Source organism: Monodon monoceros, unplaced genomic scaffold (genome assembly GCF_005190385.1).
Source record: "Monodon monoceros isolate NGI ecotype Baffin Bay Population unplaced genomic scaffold, NGI_Narwhal_1 Super_Scaffold_5, whole genome shotgun sequence".
In the NCBI taxonomy this organism is placed as follows: Eukaryota; Metazoa; Chordata; class Mammalia; order Artiodactyla; family Monodontidae; genus Monodon; species Monodon monoceros.
Window position 1 is genome coordinate 63,193,735 of NW_021703782.1, and position 20,151 is coordinate 63,213,885.

The 20,151-nt window shown below is 42.1% G+C and overlaps 1 protein-coding gene across 3 annotated transcripts in view; it reads left to right on the top strand.

Annotated features, from left to right (window-relative positions):
* The window catches only part of PIP5K1B (phosphatidylinositol-4-phosphate 5-kinase type 1 beta), a 328,934-nt gene that overhangs the window by 144,749 nt on the left and 164,034 nt on the right, over positions 1 to 20,151 (top strand). For all 3 annotated transcript variants that reach the window (XM_029202075.1, XM_029202076.1, XM_029202077.1), the window contains exon 4: positions 19,277 to 19,407. In XM_029202075.1, the coding sequence (XP_029057908.1) occupies positions 19,277 to 19,407 (131 nt within the window). The remainder of the gene's footprint in view (positions 1 to 19,276; positions 19,408 to 20,151) is intronic.

Consider the following 20,151-nt stretch of genomic DNA (forward strand, 5'->3'; position numbering starts at 1 on the left):
ACGTGCTTCACTGCCAGTCATATACATAAGGGGGAGATCATTTAAAAGAGAGCACAAAACACCTTTTCTTTGTTCTGCCTTTTCCATCACGTTTAGAGAATCAAATCTTCCTTCCAACAAGTGGATACACTGGGATCTTGTTATAAAGGCTGCCTAGTAGTAAGGGAAAATTAAACAGAAAGTGAATCCGTCTTGGGCTTCTTCCAATGTGGTTGAGTGCTTAGTGTGTCAGAATGACCTTGTTATGAGGCAGTTTCACCACATAGAAGGTCTGTGCAGGTGCAGGGAAGGACATCATTATAATGGTGCTCCAGTATTCTTGTTTTCAAAAATGTCAGCTGCAGAAATTGTATCAGAAAAGTAGTTTCCAGCTGTGAAAATAACAATACCCCAAAAGTATGATACCACTCATACTGGGAGAGGGGCGTAGTCATGTCTAGCTGCTGAGTGAGCAAACACTGTGTGCAGAGACTAATGGTAGAGCTGGACCTGGAAGAGTCAGTGGGGAGCAAAGGAGAATGGAGACAACATTGAAGGCAGGGGGATCAGCGTGGGCGGAGACCAGGAATCACATGGCAAGTTTAAGCAGGAGAGTTTGGCGGAAGGTGTGGATTTGTGCGAAGGCAGTAGGGTCTTTTGTGTGGCCTAGACAGCAAACTGTCCACCAGAATTTGTGTTCCCTCTTCCATAGCAAAGCTGGAATTGGAAAGCAGCTGCAAAGCAAGCCCTCCTTGTGTCTTGGCGAGGCCATGTGGTTCTTCCTTGCTAATGGACCATGAGTGGTCCACTATCTTTAGCTAGAGGATCTGGATGGCAAATGGATGGCAGACTCAAATTAGATCACTTGAAGAGAGTTTAAGAAAGGCACTGTTCGCACAGATGCAGGAGTGGATAAGGAAACTACAATGGATAGTATAGTATCATGAAGCCCAACCCTACCCTGTTAGCTCTTTTAGACCTGAAAGAGAAGAGAATGGTACAGTTTCTAGGAGTTAGAATAGGAGTTATCTGGAGAGGTCCACAAGAAAGGAAAGGAGCTGTAACCCTCAGAAGGACACAGCAGTCTGAGTCAAACCTGAGGTAAGGGAAGGAGGGGAGTGGACACCCTGATGTCACTCTCTAACCTCTCTTCAATCTTCTGTGGAGGCGTCCTATTGGCCAAATCCAACTGGAAGCCAGATGGATAGGAAGTACTTTAATGTAGTTGTACAGGGAATGTTCCAGGACGCAGAGTAGGACGGAGAATGGCTGAGTAGCAGACCTGGGGTAAGTATCCTGCACGGTGACTTCTGGCAAAGGTAGTCAGAAGTGGAAAGTGGGTGTTCCTTCACCATTCTTACTGCTTCTATCAGCCAGCTGGATTTGGAGGACTTTGAGACCCTAGGGGATGTCAGAGCTACAAGGATACAGGATGCCAACCAATAGAGGGAAGCAGAGCACCAATCAGGGACAACCATAGAAGACTATTCCTGATTGAGAAATCAACGTGTATAGAATTAAGACACCAGATTTCAGGGTTGTGCTTTTTACAGAAGTTAGAATTTGGAAATTTATGTATTACTGCAGTTAGCATTAGCAGGAAGTAGATTGTAGAAAATTTTTGAAGACCAAGCAAGGAATTGAGGTTCACTTCTACAGATAGTGAAAAAACAGTGAAGGTTTTTATGCTGGGAGATGGTGTTAAAAAAAAAACGAAAACCTGAGAATGATGAGACTGGCAGTCATGTGACAGGTGGAAAGGAACACAGAAACCAGGTGATGCCACTGACCACAGCCCCACGTTTTAGCAGCAGGATCTGTGAATTAGTGAAGGACAGTGCAAGCTGAAAGGGTGCCAGTCCTCCACGGGGAACTTGGGAAAAGAGGTGGTCTCAGACCAGTGCACTGATCATCCTGGTCTGTGAAAGAGCTTGGCTGGCCCATGTGAAATGTGGAGACTGGAAAAAGAATTTTGGAGAGAGTTGTTGATGTCATGAGTTACCCCATGAGGGGGGACTGGGATTAGGAGAGGGTTTGCCCGTCATCTTAAGCCTAAGGAAACGGGGCTTCAGTGAGACCACTGTGAATGTGATATGACCCGAGATAAAGCTGCTATATGGTCATCACTGAGCCTGTCCAGGTAAGGACCTGGAGGAACAGCATGGACCTACCAGCCAGAAGGAGATGTGTTCTTCCCCTAAAGGGGAGATGCAACCACCATGTAGAGGGGTAACTGCCGATCCTGTGAAAGCAGCATGCAAGAGAAAGAGGTGTACATATACACCTGGTGAGCCTTGAGTGCCTGGGGCATCTTACAAACTGTACCCCTCTCCTCAAGTCAGACCTTTCCTGCTCCCTCTGGCAATCAGTCAGAAAAGAGAAAGAAGCTTCCCCAACCCTTCCCCTTCCCATAATAAAGTTCATTATGATTACACTTCATAAGAGTATAACAGTTACATGGGTTTCTAGCGTAGAGGCCTTGACTTAGAAGAAAACGAGATTTTAAGAAATGAGCAAATCCTAAGCATGCCTTTGTCATCCTTCAAAATGTATTTATAAACATAGTAAAAGTGCTTTCATTGAAGGACGTTTCCATTCCTGCCTGGAACACAAAATTTAGAAAATCTGAGAAGTACAAGACTTGACAGTAAAAAATCACCCAGTATCCCACAACCCAGAGATAATCATACAGTTTGATGTATTTCCTTCCTGTCTTGTTTTCCTCTGTGGTTGTGTATAAAATATTTGGGGTTTTTCTTTTTCAAATTTTATTGTACGTATTTTGTATCCTGCTTTTTTAATGTAATATTTTTAAAGTTATAGAACATTTTTAAAATATGGTTTCAATGAAGGCATAAGTTGACTGGAGTTTATCAGATAATTTTGTCAAATATTTTAGATCTGTACTTGGACTATGAATCAGTGATATGAATGAGAAAAGAATAGAGAATTTAATGCATAGCTTTAGATATTCCAAATTGTGACATTCGTATTATCAAATGAAAGAGCCACTTGTTGAGACTGTTGTCGCTTCAAATTCTTCATGTGGTTTTCTCAGTTTTTCTGAAGCCGTGTTTTCCTGATTTTCTTCCCACTCCTGTAATCACTCCTAAATCTCCCCCAAAGGTTCTCCTTTCTCTGTCTCCACCCTAACTGTTGACTGTGCTCAAGGCCCTTCTAGAGAACTCCCCTTTCTCCCTAGGTTACTCATCCAGCCCTTTGGTTTTCAGTACCATTTATATGCTCAAAACAATCAAATTCGAATTTTCAGCCCAAACCTCTGTTCTAAGCTCCAGACTTGTATCTTGACACCTCCGTTTGGATGTCTCATTAGCATCTCAAATGGAACTCTTAATCTTCCCCCCAGAATATGTTCCTCCTTCAGTCTCCCCAACTCAGTAAAGCAATCTCAGTCCTCTCAACTGCTCAAGGAAAACGCCAGGAGGTGTTTCAGTACTTTTCTCTCCCTCATTTCTAGTTCATAGCAAGTTCTGTTTATTTCCCTCCAAAATGTATTTCGAATTCAACTCTTCTGTCCATCGTCTTGTTGATCACCCTACTCTAAGCCATGCACATCTCGATATGAACCATGACCATTGCCTCCTAATCACTTTTCCTCATATGTGCTCTCCAGTCTGTTCTCCACATGGCAGCCAGAGTGAACTTTTTCAAACTAGACAATAACCGTTCCCTTATTGGAACACATCAAACCCTTAACAGGATCTATAAGGCTCAGACCTAGATTCACCCCATCTTTGCAGCCTCCAATTCCGATGTTCTCCGTGATGCCCACCTTAATTTACCCACAGTGATTTGCTTTCAGGTCCCTAAACTGCTGCTTCTCTATGCCTGGAAATCGATTCCCCTGACCTCCTAATGTGCCTCTCAATTCCTTGAGGGCAAGGACTCTGGCCAGGTCACTTCTGTATCCCCAATTTGTAAACGAGTACTTGGCACTTGGTGCGCGTACAGCCAGACTCCGTTGACGTGACCTGCCAACTCACCTTTCACATCTCAGCCTGCATGTCATTCCTGCTACACCTCTGCTAACTCCCCCATTCTAAACTGGATCCCCCACCCCCGCTTTCGGCCTCAGTCACATCACACTGTTGTTTGTATCACTGCCTATTATGAATGTGTATCTTTATTTTATTATTATTATTTTGAACATCTTTATTGGAGTATAATAGCTTTACAATGGTGTGTTAGTTTCTGCTTTATAACAAAGTGAATCAGTTATACATATACATATGTCCCCATATCTCTTCCTTCTTGTGCCTCCCTCCCTCCCACCCTCCCTATCCCACCCCTCTAGGTGGTCACAGTGCACCGAGCTGATCTCCCTGTGCTATGCGACTGCTTCCCACTAGCTATCTATTTTACATTTGGTAGCGTATATATGTCCATGCCACTCTCTCACTTTGCCACAGCTTACCCTTCCCCCTCCCCATATCCTCAAGTCCATTCTCTAGTAGGTCTGTGTCTTTATTCCCGTCTTACCCCTAGGTTCTTCATGACATTTTTGTTGTTGTTGTTTCTTAGATTCCGTATATATGTGTTAGCATACAGTATTTGTTTTTCTCCTTCTGACTTACTTCACTCTGTATGACAGACTCTAGGTCCCTCCACCTCACTACAAATAACTCAATTTCGTTTCTTTTTAGGGCTGAGTAATATTCCATCGTATATATGTGCCACATCTTCTTTATCCATTCATGTCTTGATGGACACCTAGGTTGCTTCCATGTCCTGGCTATTGTAAATAGAGCTGCAGTGAACATTTTGGTACATGACTCTTTTTGAATTATGGTTTTCTCAGGGTATATGCCCAGTAATGGGATTGCTGGGTCGTATGGTAGTTCTATTTTTAGTTTTCTAAGGAACCTCCATACTTTTCTCCATAGTGGCTGTATCAATTTACATTCCCACCAACAGTGCAAGAGTGTTCCCTTTTCTCCACACCCTCTCCAGCATTTATTGTTTGTAGATTTTCTGATGATGGCCATTCTGACTGGTGTGAGGTGCCACCTCACTGTGATTATGATTTGCATTTCTCTAATGATTAGTGATGTTGAGCATCCTTTCATGTGTTTGTTGGCAATCTGTATATCTTCTTTGGAGAAATGTCTATTTAGGCCTTCTGCCCATTTTTGGATTGGGTTGTTTGCTTTTTTGATATGGAGCTGCATGAGCTGCTTGTAAATTTTGGAGATGAATCCTTTGTCAGTTGCTTCATTGGCAAATATTTTCTCCCATTCTGAGGGTTGTCTTTTTGTCTTGTTTATGGTTTCCTTTGCTGTGCAAAAGCTTTTAAGTTTCATTAGGTCCCATTTGTTTATTTTTGTTTTTATTTCCATTTCCCTAGGAGGTGGGTCAGAAAGGATCTTGCTGTGGTTTATGTCATAGAGTGTTCTGCCTATGTTTTCCTCTAAGAGTTTTATAGTTTCTGGCCTTTCATTTAGGTCTTGAATCCATTTTGAGTTTATTTTTGTGTATGGTGTTAGGGAGTGTTCTAATGTCATTCTTTTACATGTAGCTGTCCAGTTTTCCCAGCACCACTTATTGAAGAGGCTGTCTTTTCTCCACTGTATATTCTTGCCTCCCCTATCAAAGATAAGGTGACCATATGTGCGTGCGTTTATCTCTGGGATTTCTGTCCTGTTCCATTGATCTATATTTCTGTTTTTGTGCCAGTACCATACTGTCTTGATTACTGTAGCTTTGTAGTAGAGTCTGAAGTCTGGGAGCCTGATTCTTCCAGCTCCGTTTTTCTTTCTCAAGATTGCTTTGGCTATTCGGGGTCTTTCGTGTTTCCATACAAATTGTGGAATTTTTTGTTCTAGTTCTGTGAAAAATGCCAGTGGTAGTTTGATAGGGATTGCATTGAATCTGTAGATTGCTTTGGGTAGTATAGTGATTTTCACAATGTTGATTTTTCTGATCCAAGAACATGGTATATCTCTCCATCTATTTGTATCATCTTTAATTTCTTTCATCAGTGTCTTATGATTTTCTGAATACAGGTCTTTTGTCTCCTTAGGTAGGTTTATTCCTAGATATTTTATTCTTTTTCTTGCAATGGCAAATGGGAGTGTTTTCTTAATTTCACTTTCAGATTTTTCATCATGAGTGTATAGGATTACAAGGGATTTCTGCGCATTAATTATGTATCCTGCTACTTTACCAAATTCATTGATTAGCTCTAGTAGTTTTCTGGTAGCATCTTTAGGATTCTCTATATATAGTATTACGTCATCTGCAAACAGTGACAGTTTTACTTCTTCTTTTCTGATTTGGATTCCTTTTATTTCTTTTTCTTCTCTGATTGCTGTGTCTAAAACTCCCAAAACTATGTTGAATACTAGTGGTGACAGTGGGCAACCTTGTCTTGTTCCTGATCTTAGTGGAAATGGTATCAGTTTTTCACCATTGAGGACGATGTTGTCTGTGGGTTTGTCATATATGGGCTTTATTATGTTGAGGAAAGTTCCCTCTATGCCTACTTTCTGGAGGGTTTTTTCATAAATGGGTGTCGAATTTTGTCGAAAGTTTTCCCTGCATCTATTGAGATGATCATGTGGTTTTTCTTCTTCAATTTGTTAATATGGTTTATCACACTGATTGATTTGCATGTATTGAAGAATCCTTGCCTTCCTGGAATACACCACTTGATCATGGTGTATGATCCTTTTAATCTGCTGTTGGATTCTGTCTGCCAATATTTTGTTGAGGATTTTTGCATCTATGTTCATCAGTGATATTGGCCTGTAGTTTTCTTTCTTTGTGACATCTTTGTCTGGTTTTGATATCAGGGTGATGGTGGCCTCATAGAATGAGTTTGGGAGTGTTCCTCCCTCTGCTATATTTTGGAAGAGTTTGAGAAGGATAGGTGTTAGCTCTTCTCTAAATGTTTGATAGAATTCGCCTGTGAAGCCATCTGGTCCTGGGCTTTTGTTTGTTGGAAGATTTTTAATCACAGTTTCAATTTCAGTGCTTGTGATTGGTCTGTTCATTTTTTCTGTTTCTTCCTGGTTCAGTCTGGGAAGGTTGTGCATTTCTAAGAATTTGTCCATTTCTTCCAGGTTGTCCATTTTATTGGCATAGAGTTGCTTGTAGTAATCTCATAATCCTTTGTATTTCTGCAGTGTCAGTTGTTACTTCTCCTTTTTCATTTCTAATTCTATTGATTTGAGTCTTCTCTCTTTTTTTCTTGATGAGTCTGGCTAATGGTTTATCAATTTTGTTTATCTTCTTAAAGAGCCAGCTCTTAGTTTTATTGATCTTTGCTATCGTTTCCTTCCTTTCTTTTTCATTTATTTCTGATCTGATCATTATGATTTCTTTCCTTCTGCTAACTTTGGGATTTTTTTTGTTCTTCTTTCTCTAATTGCTTTAGGTGTAAGGTTAGGTTGTTTATTTGAGATGTTTCTTGTTTCTTAAGGTAGGATTGTATTGCTATATACTTCCCTCTTAGAACTGCTTTTGCTGCATCCCATAGCTTTTGGGTCTTCGGGTCTCCATTGTCATTTGTTTCTAGGTATTTTTTGATTTCCTGTGTGATTTCCTCAGTGATCTCTTGGTTATTAAGTAGTGTATTGTTTAGCCTCCATGTATTTGTATTTTTTTACAGTTTTTTTTCCTGTAATTGATATCTAGTCTTAAGGCATTGTGGTTGGGAAAGATACTTGATGCGATTTCAATTTTCCTAAATATACCAAGGCTTGATTTGTGAACCAAGATATGATCTATCCTGGAGAATGTTCCATGAGCACTTGAGAAGAACGTGTATTCTGTTGTTTTTGTATGGAACGTCCTATAAATATCTATTCAGTCCATCCTGTTTAATGTATCATGTAAAGCTTGTGTTTCCTTATTTATTTTCATTTTGGATGATCTGTCCATTGGTGACAGTGGGGTGTTTAAGTCCCCTGCTATGATTGTGTTACTGTTGATTTTATGGCTGTTAGTATTTGCCTTATGTATTGAGGTGCTCCTATGTTGGGTTCATAAATATTTACAATTGTTATATCTTCTTCTTGGACTGATTCCCTGATGATTATGTAGTGTCCTTCTTTGTCTCTTGTAATATTCTTTTTTTAAAGTCTGTATTGTCTGATATGAGAATTGTTACTCCAGCTATCTTTTGATTTCCATTTGCATGGAATATCTTTTTCCATCCCCTCACTTTCAGTCAGTATGTGTCCCTAGGTCTGAAGTGGCTCACTTGTAGACAGCATATATACGGGTCTTGTTTTTGTATCCATTCAGCCAGTCTATGTCTTTTGGTTGGAGCACTTAATCCATTTACATTTAAGGTAATTATCGATATGTATGTTCCTATTCCCATTTTCTTAATTGTTTTGGGTTTGTTATTGTAGGTCTTTTCCTTCTCTTGTGTTTCCTGCCTAGAGAAGTTCCTTTAGCATTTGTTGTAAAGCTGGTTTGGTGGTGCTGAATTCTCTTAGCTTTTGCTTGTCTGTAAAGGTTTTAATTTCTCCGTCAAATCTGAATGAGATCTTTGCTAGGTCGAGTAATCTTGGTTGTAGGTTTTTCCCCTTCATCGCTTTAAATATGTCCTGCCACTCCCTTCTGGCTTGCAGAGTTTCTGCTGAAAAGTCAGCTGTTAACCTTATGGGGATTCCCTTGTGTGTTATTTTTCCCTTGCTGCTTTTAATATTTGTTCTGTGTATTTAATGTTTGATAGTTTGATTAATATGGGTCTTAGTGTGTTTCTCCTTGGATTTATCGTGTATGGGACTCTCTGTGCTTCCTGGACTTGATTAACTATTTCCTTTCCCATATTAGCGAAGTTTTCAACTATAATCTCTTCATATATTTTCTCAGTCCCTTTTCTCTTCTTCTTCTGGGACCCCTATAACTCAAATGTTGGTGCATTTAATGTTGTCCTAGATGTCTCTGAGACGGTCCTCAATTCTTTTTATTCTTTTTTCTTTATTCTGCTCTGTAGTAGTTATTTCCACTATTTTATCTTCCAGGTCACCTATCTGTTCTTCTGCCTCAGTTATTCTGCTATTGATCCCTTCTAGAGAATTTTAAATTTCATTTAGGGTGTTTTTCATCACTGTTTGTTTGCTCTTTAGTTCTTCTGGGTCTTTGTTAAACGTTTCTTGTATTTTCTCCATTCTATTTCCAAGACTTTGGATCATCTTTACTATCATTATTCAGAATTCTTTTTCAGGTAGACTGCCTATTTCCTCTTCATTTTTTAGGTCTGGTGGGTTTTTACCTTGCTCCTTCCTCTGCTGTGTGTTTCTGTCTTCTCATTTTGCTTAACTTACCATGTCTGGGGTTTCCTTTTAGCAAGCTGCAGGTTCGTAGTTCCCGTTGTTTCTGGTGTCTGCCCCTAGTGGCTAATGTTGGTTCAGTGGGTTGTGTAGGCTTCCTGGTGGAGGGTACTAGTGCTTGTGTGTGGTAGATGAGGCTGCATCTTGTCTTTCTAGTGTGCAGGTCCACGTCTGGTGGTGTGTTTTGGGATGTCTGTGGCCATATGATTTTAGGCAGCCTGTCTGCTAATGGGTGGGGTTGTGTTCCTGTCTTGCTAGTTGTTTGGCATAGGGTGTCCAGCACTGTAGCTTGCTGGTCATTGATTGGAGCTGGGTCTTGGCGTTGAGATGGAGATCTCTGGCAGATTTTCGCCGTTTGATATTACGTGGAGCTTGGAGGTCTCTGGTGGACGAATGTCCTCAACTTGGCTCTCCTACCTCAGAGGCACAGCCCTGACGCCTGGCTGGAGCACCAAGAGTCTGTCATCCACACGGCTCAGAATAAAAGGAAGAAAAAGAAAGAAAGGAAGGAAGGAAGGAAGAAGATAAAATGAAATAAAATAATGTTATTAAAATAAGAAATGATTATGAAAAAAGTTATTTAAGTAATAAAGAAAAAAAGAAAGAAGAGAGCAACCAAACCAAAAAACAAATCCACCAATGATAACAGGCGATAAAAACTATACTAAAACAAACAAAAAAAGCCAGACAGAACCCTAGGACAAATGGTAAAAGCAAAGCTATACAGACAAAATCACACACAGAAGCATACACATACACACTCACAAAAAGAAAAAGGGAATGAATATATATATATATATATATATCGTTGCTCCCAAAGTCCACCTCCTCAATTTGGGATGATTCGTTGTCTATTCAGGTATTCCACAGATGCAGGGTACATCAAGTTGATTGTGGAGATTTAATCCGCTGCTCCTGAGGCTGCTGGGAGAGATTTCCCTTTCTCTTCTTTGTTCGCACAGCTCCCTGGGCTCAGCTTTGGATTTGGCCCCGCCTCTGCGTGTAGGTCGCTGGAGGGCGTCTGTTCTCCGCTCAGACTGGACGGGGTTAAAGGAACCGCTGATTCTCGGATTCTGGCTCACTCAGGCCGGGTGGAGGGAGGGGCACGGATGCGGATCGAGCCTGCGGTGGCAGAGGCCGGCGTGACGTTGCACCAGCCTGAGGCTCACTGTGCGTTCTCCCTGGGAAGTTGTCTCTGGACCCCGGGACCCTGGCAGTGGCAGGCTGCGCAGGCTCCCCAGAAGCGGGGCGTGGACAGTGATCTGTGCTCGCATACAGGCTTCTTGGTGGCAGCAGCAGCAGCCTTAGCGTCTCCTGCCCATTTCTGGGGTCTGCGCTTTTAGCCACGGCTCGCACCCGTCTCTGGAGCTCCTTTAAGCAGTGCTCTTAATCCCCTCTCCTCGCGCACCGGGAAACAAAGAGGGAAGAAAAAGTCTCTTGCCTCTTCGGCAGCTCCAGACTTTTCCCCGGACTCCCTCCAGGCTAGCCGTGGTGCGCTAACCCCCTGCAGGCTGTGTTCACGCCGCCAACCCCAGCCCTCTCCCTGCGATCCGATCGAAGCCTGAGCCTCAGCTCCCAGCCCCGCTCGCCCCGGCGGGTGAGCAGACAAGCCTCTCGAGCTGGTGAATGCCGGTCGGCACCGATCCTCTGTGCGGGAATCTCCCCGCTTTGCCCTCCGTACCCCTGTTGCTGTGCTCTCCTCCGCGGCTCCGAAGCTCCCCCCTCCGCCACCCGCAGTCTCCGCCCGCGAAGGGGCTTCCTAGTGTGTGGAAACCTTTCCTTCTTCACAGCTCCCTCCCACTGGTGCAGGTCCCGTCCGTATTCTTTTGTCTCTGTTTTTTCTTTTTTCTTTTGCCCTACCCAGGTACGTGGGGAGTTTCTTGCCTTTGGGGAGGTCTGAGGTCTTCTTCCAGCGTTCAGTAGGTGTTCTGTAGCAGTTGTTCCCCATGTAGATGTATTTCTGATGTATTTGTGGGGAGGAAGGTGATCTCCACGTCTTACTCCTCCAGCATCTTGAAGCTCCTCCATGAATGTGTATCTTTAATATCTCTTTCACCCACTAGACTAGAAACTCTCATGAGAGCAACAACAGTGTCTTTTTTTGGTTTATGCTTTCCCCAACATCTAGCACAGTGCCTAGCTCACAGAAAATTCTCAAATCTTTGTTAAACGAATGAACAGCCTGTGGCTGAATGGAGTTTTGAGGGGAAGTCTTCTCTTTGCCTGTGCAACCCTGGAAGAAATGCTGGAGTCAACCCTGAAATAGAGTGTGGTGTGCAGAATCATGGGGAACCCAAAGATGGCCACACCCTAATCTCTAGAGCCTGTGAATATGTTACTTTACATGGCAAAAGGGACTTTGCGGAGGTGATTAAGTTGAAGATCTTGCGATGGGGAAGTGATCTTGGATTATCCAGATGGGCCCAGTGTACTTACAGAGGTACTTGTAAGAGGGAGGCTAGAGTGTCAGAATCAGAGGAGGTGTGATGACAAAAACAGAGGGGAGACAAAGAGAGACATTAAGAAAGATTTGAAGATGCTACTGGCTTTGCAAATGGAGGACGGGGCCGCGAGGCAAGGAATATGATTTACCTCTAGAAGCTTGAAGGGGCAAGGAACTGGATTCTCATCTACAGCCTATAGCATGCAGCCCTTCCAACACTCTGATTTTAGGACCTCTGACCTCCAGAACTGTAAGGTAATATGTTTGTGTTGTTTGAAGACACAAAGTTCGTGGTCATTTGTTACAGCAGCAGTAGAAAACCAACACAGCAAGGAGGGACTGGAGAAATGGGCTGGGGAACCTGCAGGTGAGAGGCAGTCCCGCCTCCTTTCAGAAAGCTTTAGGCTTGCCTGCTCACAAAGTATCCCATGTCCATAGTCCTACAGCCAGTTTTGTGCAAGCTATCCCTTTCTTTTTCTTAATTCTCTCATTGGGATGAGCAAGAAATCTCTGCCCTCTTTGCCAAGTTCAGGTTCAGAGACGGGAGGGAGAACCTAGAACTGGACTTGAGCTGTCAGATGGGAAAGAGGGGCCGGGGTCTCCCTGGTTGAGCAAGGATTGTCTCCTCTTAGTCTTAAGAGGTGTTACTGAACCATTTGTTTTAATGGCCTTGTTTAAGGTGCTTCTCAGTAAACATCTCTGACTTAGAATTAGCCTCTCTACATCTGTGGTTTTGAGAAAATGAAATGTTCTGAGATAAAGAGAAAGCATTAGACCCCCTCCTTGGAAAAAAAAATGCACATAGCAGAAAATTTCACACATAGTTTTTAGGGGTTCATGGACCTGTAAGGTCCCCTTGCTCAAAGGGTAGTGTGTGTGTGTTTAGGATCTTTTTTTATGTTGCCATGCAGGAGTCAGTGGGAGGTACGGAGGGTCTAATATCATAGATGGTTTCCGTGTCAAGCTAAGGTACTTGGAGTTAATCCTGTGGTGAGGATACTACAGACCCATTAGAAGGCTTGGAGCAGGATGGTGACAAGATTAGATCTGTGCTTTTTAAAAAATCACCCTGGTAATGTATATATTGGCTATAATCCTGTAATTAGGTTATCCAATCACCTTAGGGAGGAGAATGCTGTTGACTTGAAATGTTTTCATACTTCCTTTTAAAGCCGGTGATATCAGATTGCATGTTAAGTGATCTAATTTGATAGACAATGTGCTGTAGAAAGCAGTTTCCTGTAACCAGTGTAAGAGCATTAAAATCTTACTGTTGTCGGGATCATTGCTCCCCTAATAGTGGGTTTACATAGATGCTTAGTCTCGTTGATAGTATCATCATTATTATCTCATGGTTCAAGTACGTCTTGGCTTCAGTCAGATCCATCTCCTGCAGAGAAAATTCAGGCAGGTGGAGCAGTGCACACTGGTAGAGCACTGAACTGGTACCTTCTAGACCAGAATATCACTCCTGGCTCTACCACATACTAGCCAGGGGACTCAGGTCAAGTTAATCGTCCACAGCCACAGTTTCTTTATAAAATGGGCATTAAAACCCCACCTACCCACATAACAACTGTGACAATCAAATGCAATCATTAAAAGGTAATATTGTGAAAGCCGTAACATATTATCCAAATGCAAGCTGACCTTAATTTTCTTCTTAGTATTGCCATCATTGCTGAACAAATTTGGGTTATTAAAGAGGAACTGTGGAATTAAGTGTGTGTGGTTTGCCTTTGTGGTGTGGTCTGGTTCTTCCTCCAAGTATCAAAGGCTTCAGAGGTGTTCCTAGTATCCACACAATATGTTGCCTCCACTTAGCCCTTGAAAAAAAACCCCGAATTAAAAATAGACTCTGTTTGGCTGTGTTCTGAAATCTAAACCTATATGTTTTCACAGAGGTCAAAGGGGAAATGGTCACGTCTCAGCATATTTAGAGCACATGCAAAGCCACACAGAGAAAATTGGAGGCACTGAGTGTGTGTGCGCGAAGCTGCCAACTCATTACAGACTCACTGCTCTGTTGGTGGCATCCCCGAGGAAGGAGGAGAGGAGTTTTCTCTGAGTGTTCAGGCAAAGAACTGCTGGTTCTAGAGGAGCAGACACCGGCACTACACACAGCAGGTTCTTTGTCATCATGATTTACTAGTCTGCTAATCAGAGACTCTCCAGCTAGCATTTCAAAGTGTTCTCGTAATTTTAAAGCACATCTTGCTCAAGAGTGATTGTGTCAGAAAATACTATGGTTTCTTCCATCCCGGCCACTGCGCCTAATGTCCAATGGGAAAATGTCAGGTAATGGGGCCTTTACTGCTGGTGGCTCTAAAGACCACATGCCACAGTGAATACAAGCGGACGTTTCCATGAAATAGACAAGATGCTTTTTAATTATACCCCAACACATCAATGCTAAAGCATTTAATTTTACACAAAGATGGGGAGGAGGAAACCTTGAGGTGACGATCTTCCCATGGCAGCAAAACATCTCCTTTTGTTTCTACCTCCCAACGTTATCAGTAGTGACCTTAACAATGGAGTTCATACGGGTTTACCAAGTGGTTTACAGGTTTTTCTTACGCTTACCCATGGTTGGGTGTGATTAGAAGCAAATAAAATATTCTATCCCTATTTTCATCAAGAGGAATGGCTCCCACAGAGCTGCTTCCTTTGCTGAGGTCAAACAGCCAGACTTAAGAGAGAGCTTCCAACTCTGATTCCGGGCTCATTTTGAAAAAAAAAAAAAGAAAAAAAAAGAAACACTGAAGCAGCACGGGTTTTGCAGCCAGACTACCACGCGCTAACAATGTGAGTGGGGCAAGTCAGTTAACTTTGCTGAGCCTTAGATCCCCACGGGTAGAATGGGTGTGATTGTCACTACCCTTCAGTGTCCTTGGAAGGCTTAAATGAAGTCAGAGATTCTAACATGTACTTTATAACTTGGACTCAGGAGCCATACTCCCCAGGTAGGAGTCCCAGCTCCACCTCTTCACTAGCTGTGTGACCTAGTGTAAGTTACTAAACCTTCCTGAGTCAGTAAGATGGAGATAGTAATAGTACCTACCTCATAGGGTCGTTGTGAAGATACAAGAGTTAATGTAACCAAAAGCACTTAGAGTAGTGCCTGCCTTTTTGTAATCATTCTATAAGTGTGTGCTATGATTATGGTAGATGGTGATTATAATTGTTGTTATCTATATATTAAGTGCCTGGCACAAACAGTTGATCAAAAAAGATTAACTTTATTATGATTTCTTTTATATCTCTCTTCAAAGCACTTGCATTTTAAGGAGCCTGAAAGGAAAGTAAAAGTATTACAAGTCTGGTTTTTGGTTTAACGAAACAGATGTCAGTGGGGTCCTTTCGAAAATCTTATTTCTTCGGGGATTCAAAATTTAATCCTATACCACAGGACAGAGATTTTTTTAATGCTCCTTAGAGCATGAGCAAATAAATGCTTGCGCCTCACTGCAGACCTTCGGAATCAGAAGTTCTGGAGATGGAACCCGTAAGTCGCTTTTCTTTTTTTCAGTGCCTAATGACATTTTTTAAAGACTTTCTTCTTAGAGTAGTTGTAGGTTAACAGCAAAATTGAGAGGAAGGTACAGAGGTTTCCCATACACCCCCTGTACCCACACATGCACAGCCTCCCCATTATCAGCATCCCCCGCCAGAGGGGTGCACTGTTACAACCGATGAACCCACGTGGACACATCATAATCACCCAAAGTCCATAGTTTACATCAGGGTTCACTCTTGGTGGTGTACATTCTGTGGGTTTAGACAAATGCGTAATTATGTGCATCCATCACAAAGGTATCCTACAGAGTATTTTCCCTGCCCTGAAAATCCTCTGTGCTCCACCTCCCCTCCCCCAGCCCCTGGCAACCACTGATCTTTACACTGTCTCTGTAGTTGTGCTTTCAGTCTGTTTTAACAAGTGTCCCAGTGAATCCCCGCCTTGCTAAGGTTTGAAAATACCAGATATATCCTCCTGCACCTTTGACCACCCTCTGTTCCTGGGGGTGTGGGAGGGGGGACGTGGTGGGTGGTTGACAAAGAATTGGGTACTCCATGTTTGACAGATGTTCCAGTCCAAGAAGCCCTAAGTGACTGAATTCAGCAGAAATCCAGGTAGTTCTGGAAGCAGAGTTGGGGTGGAGTGCGGGAAAGGAAAAGCAGTTTGAGAGCATGTGAGTCTGTTGATAGGTCTGGAACAGAACGTTTCGGGATGTTGGGTCCTCTGGAAAATGCTGATGTCATGTCTTGTGCCGTACTGCCCTGAGTGATGGGTAGGAGAAGAGAAATCTCTTGAATTTTTATGTGAGGTTAAAATGAGAAAAATTCATTTCAGCCTTCAGAAGTCAGAGCTATTGGTACAAAAGGTCACTGATGCCAATTGGCATTGCTGAGCTCAGAGCGGGAGTATTAAAATAGCAACTTTTTGTTTTTTAAGCACTGGTTGCACTATTTGGGCTTGACTCTTAGTCTTTTGCCATCCTGCTGCTCTGGGATCATAAGTAAAAAAGAAAAACACCAAGATGTTTCTCTTACCTTCTTCAGGGACAGGGATAGGTAGTTTTCCTCACCCTAAGGGTGATGTAATATTTGCAGTGAAGTAAGCAGAGCGATTCAATGATGACTCCATGGGAAAGTGATCATTACTGCTTGTAGAGTGGAGGTGCCTGAGCGGTATGAATGATCGTGGCCATTTCAAGGGAAGTTAGCAAGTATTTACTGGGGACCTAGCCCTGTGCAAGATGTGGTTTGTTTGGGGTTCAACCTTGGTTGACAGGATTACTGAACCTTGGGAGAGGAAACCAGTCTCGGGGGGCGTGGTGGATTGGTTGTAAGATAAAATTTAGTTTGGTGCCGTATATACTGTGTTTGTGATGATAGAGTCGCATCCAAGTAGGTTTAAAACGTCTGAGAGTCATATGCATAGAGCCATTAGTTCCAGTATTAGAAGTCATTAGGAATGGATTGATTGTCTGCATAATTAAGGAAATCTAAGGATCAAGGATCAAACTTTTAGGGGCACTGCAATTATAACAAATAAAATATGAGGGGCTTCCCTGGTGGTACAGTGGTTGAGAGTCCGCCTGCCGATGCAGGGGACACGGGTTCGTGCCCCGGTCCGGTAGGATCCCACGTGCTGTGGAGCGGCTGGGCCCGTGAGCCATGGCCGCTGAGCCTGCGCGTCCGGAGCCTGTGCTCCGCAACGGGAGAGACCACAGCAGTGAGAGGCCCGTGTACCACAAAAAAATAAAAATAAATAAAAATAAATATGAGAAGTTAGTGAAGACATGAGAGACTATCAGAAGAGGTGGAAGTGGGCCCAGAACCATGTTCTGTCATAGAAATCAAGAGGATACATTTTTTCAAGGAGATATGTTTTTTGACGTTAAAAGCAAGAAGAAGTAAAAAAAAAAAAAAGCATGTGCGAAAGTGGAGATGGGTCTTGGATTTGCTAAGTGAAAATGACAACTCAAAAGGAATATATTTTTTTCTAAAACAGATGATCTTTATTACATTCATTTAAGGCATGGTTTCTCAACCTCAGCACTAATGATATTTGGGGCTCGATAATCCTTCGTTATGAGCTGTCCTGTGCACTGCAGGATGTTTAGCAGCATCCCTGGCCTCTACCCACTAGATGCCAGTAGTAACACCACCACCATCACCAGTTATGACAACCAAAAAATGTCTCCAGACAATGTCAGATGTCCCTGGTTGAGAACCACTGATTTAAGTATTTATTTAGCTCCTGCTGTGTACATGTTACTACATTAAACACTGCAAGGCATAAAAATATGTCACACTTTCACCCTTAAGAGGAATGCATTCTGATTTTCCTAAATTGAGTTATTCTGCTATTTCTCCTATTACGTTGGTTAAACGTATTTATGTACACATGCACATTTATGTACACACACACACACACACGTATGTTATTCCTCCAAGATAACATTGTCAATTTAATTATGGATTAATATTAGAAAAGTAGTAAATTGGAAATATTGGTGTTCCAATGCTATGTGTTTTACCATAGATCAGTGAAGGAAATTTTGATTATGGACCCATGGCAAAACGAGTAAGCAGTTTTCAAATCAAACTTTTTATATTCCATTTGCATTTCTCTAATGATTAATGATGTTGAGCATTCTTTTGTGTGTTTGTTGGCAATCTGTATATCTTCTTTGGAGAAATGTCTATTTAGGTCTTCTATATCACCTCACACCAGTCAGAATGGCCATCATCAAAAAAATCTACAAACAATGCTGGAGAGGGTGTGGAGAAAAGGGAACCCTCTTGCCCTGTTGGTGGGAATGTAAATTGATACAGCCACTATGGAGAACAGTATGGAGGTTCCTTAAAAAACTAAAACTAGAACTACCATACGACCCAGCAATCCCACCACTGGGCATATTCCCTGAGAAAACCATAATTCAAAAAGGGTCATGTTCACTGCAGCTCTATTTACAATAGCCAGGGCATGGAAGCACCCTAAGTGTCCTTGGACAGATGAATGGATAAAGAAGATGTGGCACATATATACAATGGAATATTACTCAGCCATAAAAAGGAACAAAATTGAGTTATTTGTAGTGAGGTGGATGGACCTAGAGTGTGTTCTACAGAGTGAAGTAAGTCAGAAAGAGAAAAACAAATACCATATGCTAACACGTATATATGGAATCTAAAAAAAATTTTTAAAAATAAAGGTCATGAAGAACCTAGGGGCAGGACGGGAATAAAGACGCAGATGTAGAGAATGGACTTGAGGATACGGGGAGGGGGAAGGGTAAGCTGTGACAAAGTGAGAGAGTGGCATGGACATATATACACTACCAAACGTAAAATAGATAGCTAGTGGGAAGCAGCCGCATAGCACAGGGAGATCAGCTTGGTGCTTTGTGACCACCTAGAGGGGTGGGATAGGGAGGGTGGGAGGGAGGGAGACGCAAGAGGGAAGAGATATGGGAACATATGTATATGTATAACTGATTCACTTTGTTATAAAGCAGAAACTAACACACCATTGTAAAGCAATTATACTCCAATAAAGATGTTTAAAAAATTTTTTTATATATTCCAAAGGCTCAAATTATTTTTTGCTCTCTCATTTCTTATGAAGACAAACACTCTTCCTGATCCATAGGTATGTTACAGAACTTCTGATTTTTTAAAAAATGCAATGGTATCAATTATCCTTTGGTAGAAATTATAATTCTGTATATTGCAAGTGTTCTACCAAGTTTCTAAGTTCTTAATAAAAGAAAGATGGGGATTTTGGACTGTAATTTGACCTTAGGAACACTTATAGGAAAGATTACCACCGAAATAATTTCATGGCAAGAAGTGTCCTTGATGTTTGGAAAGTACTGTCCATTAAAAGAAGCAGCCTGTCATCTTTCCAAACCTAGCTTCCTCTTTGCTTAGGAACAAGAAAGGAAATCTAACCGCACTCTCCTGTTTTTGCTGCTTGTGACATTGAGCAAGGCCCCAACTACTGAGGCTAACGCTGAAATCCTTGTTGTCCCTGCAGACTGCATCATCTGCCATCAAAGGTGCTATTCAGCTGGGAATAGGATACACAGTGGGTAATCTCACCTCCAAGCCAGATCGAGATGTTCTCATGCAAGACTTCTATGTGGTGGAAAGTGTGTTCCTACCCAGGTAAGAACGTTGTTACTTGTGATGATTTCCATGCCAAGGAACCTTCGTTGTGACATCTCCATATTGAAGACTTTTCTACCAGTACAAGACTTTATTATCGATGCATGTGTACATCATGTACTGATGTTCACGTTAGACCTTTGGCTTGCCCAAAAGCAATCCAAATGATTATTACTTTCGGTTGCGTCAGGTGTCTTGCATTTGTATGTGGTGGTGGTAAATAGGGTTCATCCTTTGGGCCAGTTGTAATTAATTAGTTGTGATAATGCTTAGAAGACCCTATGGAGAAAGACTCTGAGATTCAGTGGGAAAGAGTACAGTAGTCACAGAGTAATGTCTGCATAGGTTTAGAAAAAGAGGGCACCCAAGACACAGCACCTGGTGCCGAGCTTTTGCTAGCCCTAATTTAAAAGATGAGTTGGGGGATGCGCATTTGGGCCTCCTATCTGAGTACACTCATGTATCTCCTCTTTTAACTTTCCTCCAGAAAGCTTATGAGGATCCCCCTATTTTGATGCCATATTTGCAAAAACACCCAAGTTACCCATACATATCACGTCTAACTTTATTATACTGGGCGGGGGGAAATCAAACTAATAAGTCTGAGATGGATGGTAGGGATGGTTGCACAACAGTACGAACGGACATAATGCCACATAACTATGCATTTTAAAATGGTTAAGATGGTAAGCTTTATGTTATACATGCTTTACCAAAATAAATAAATAAATAATTTATAAGTCT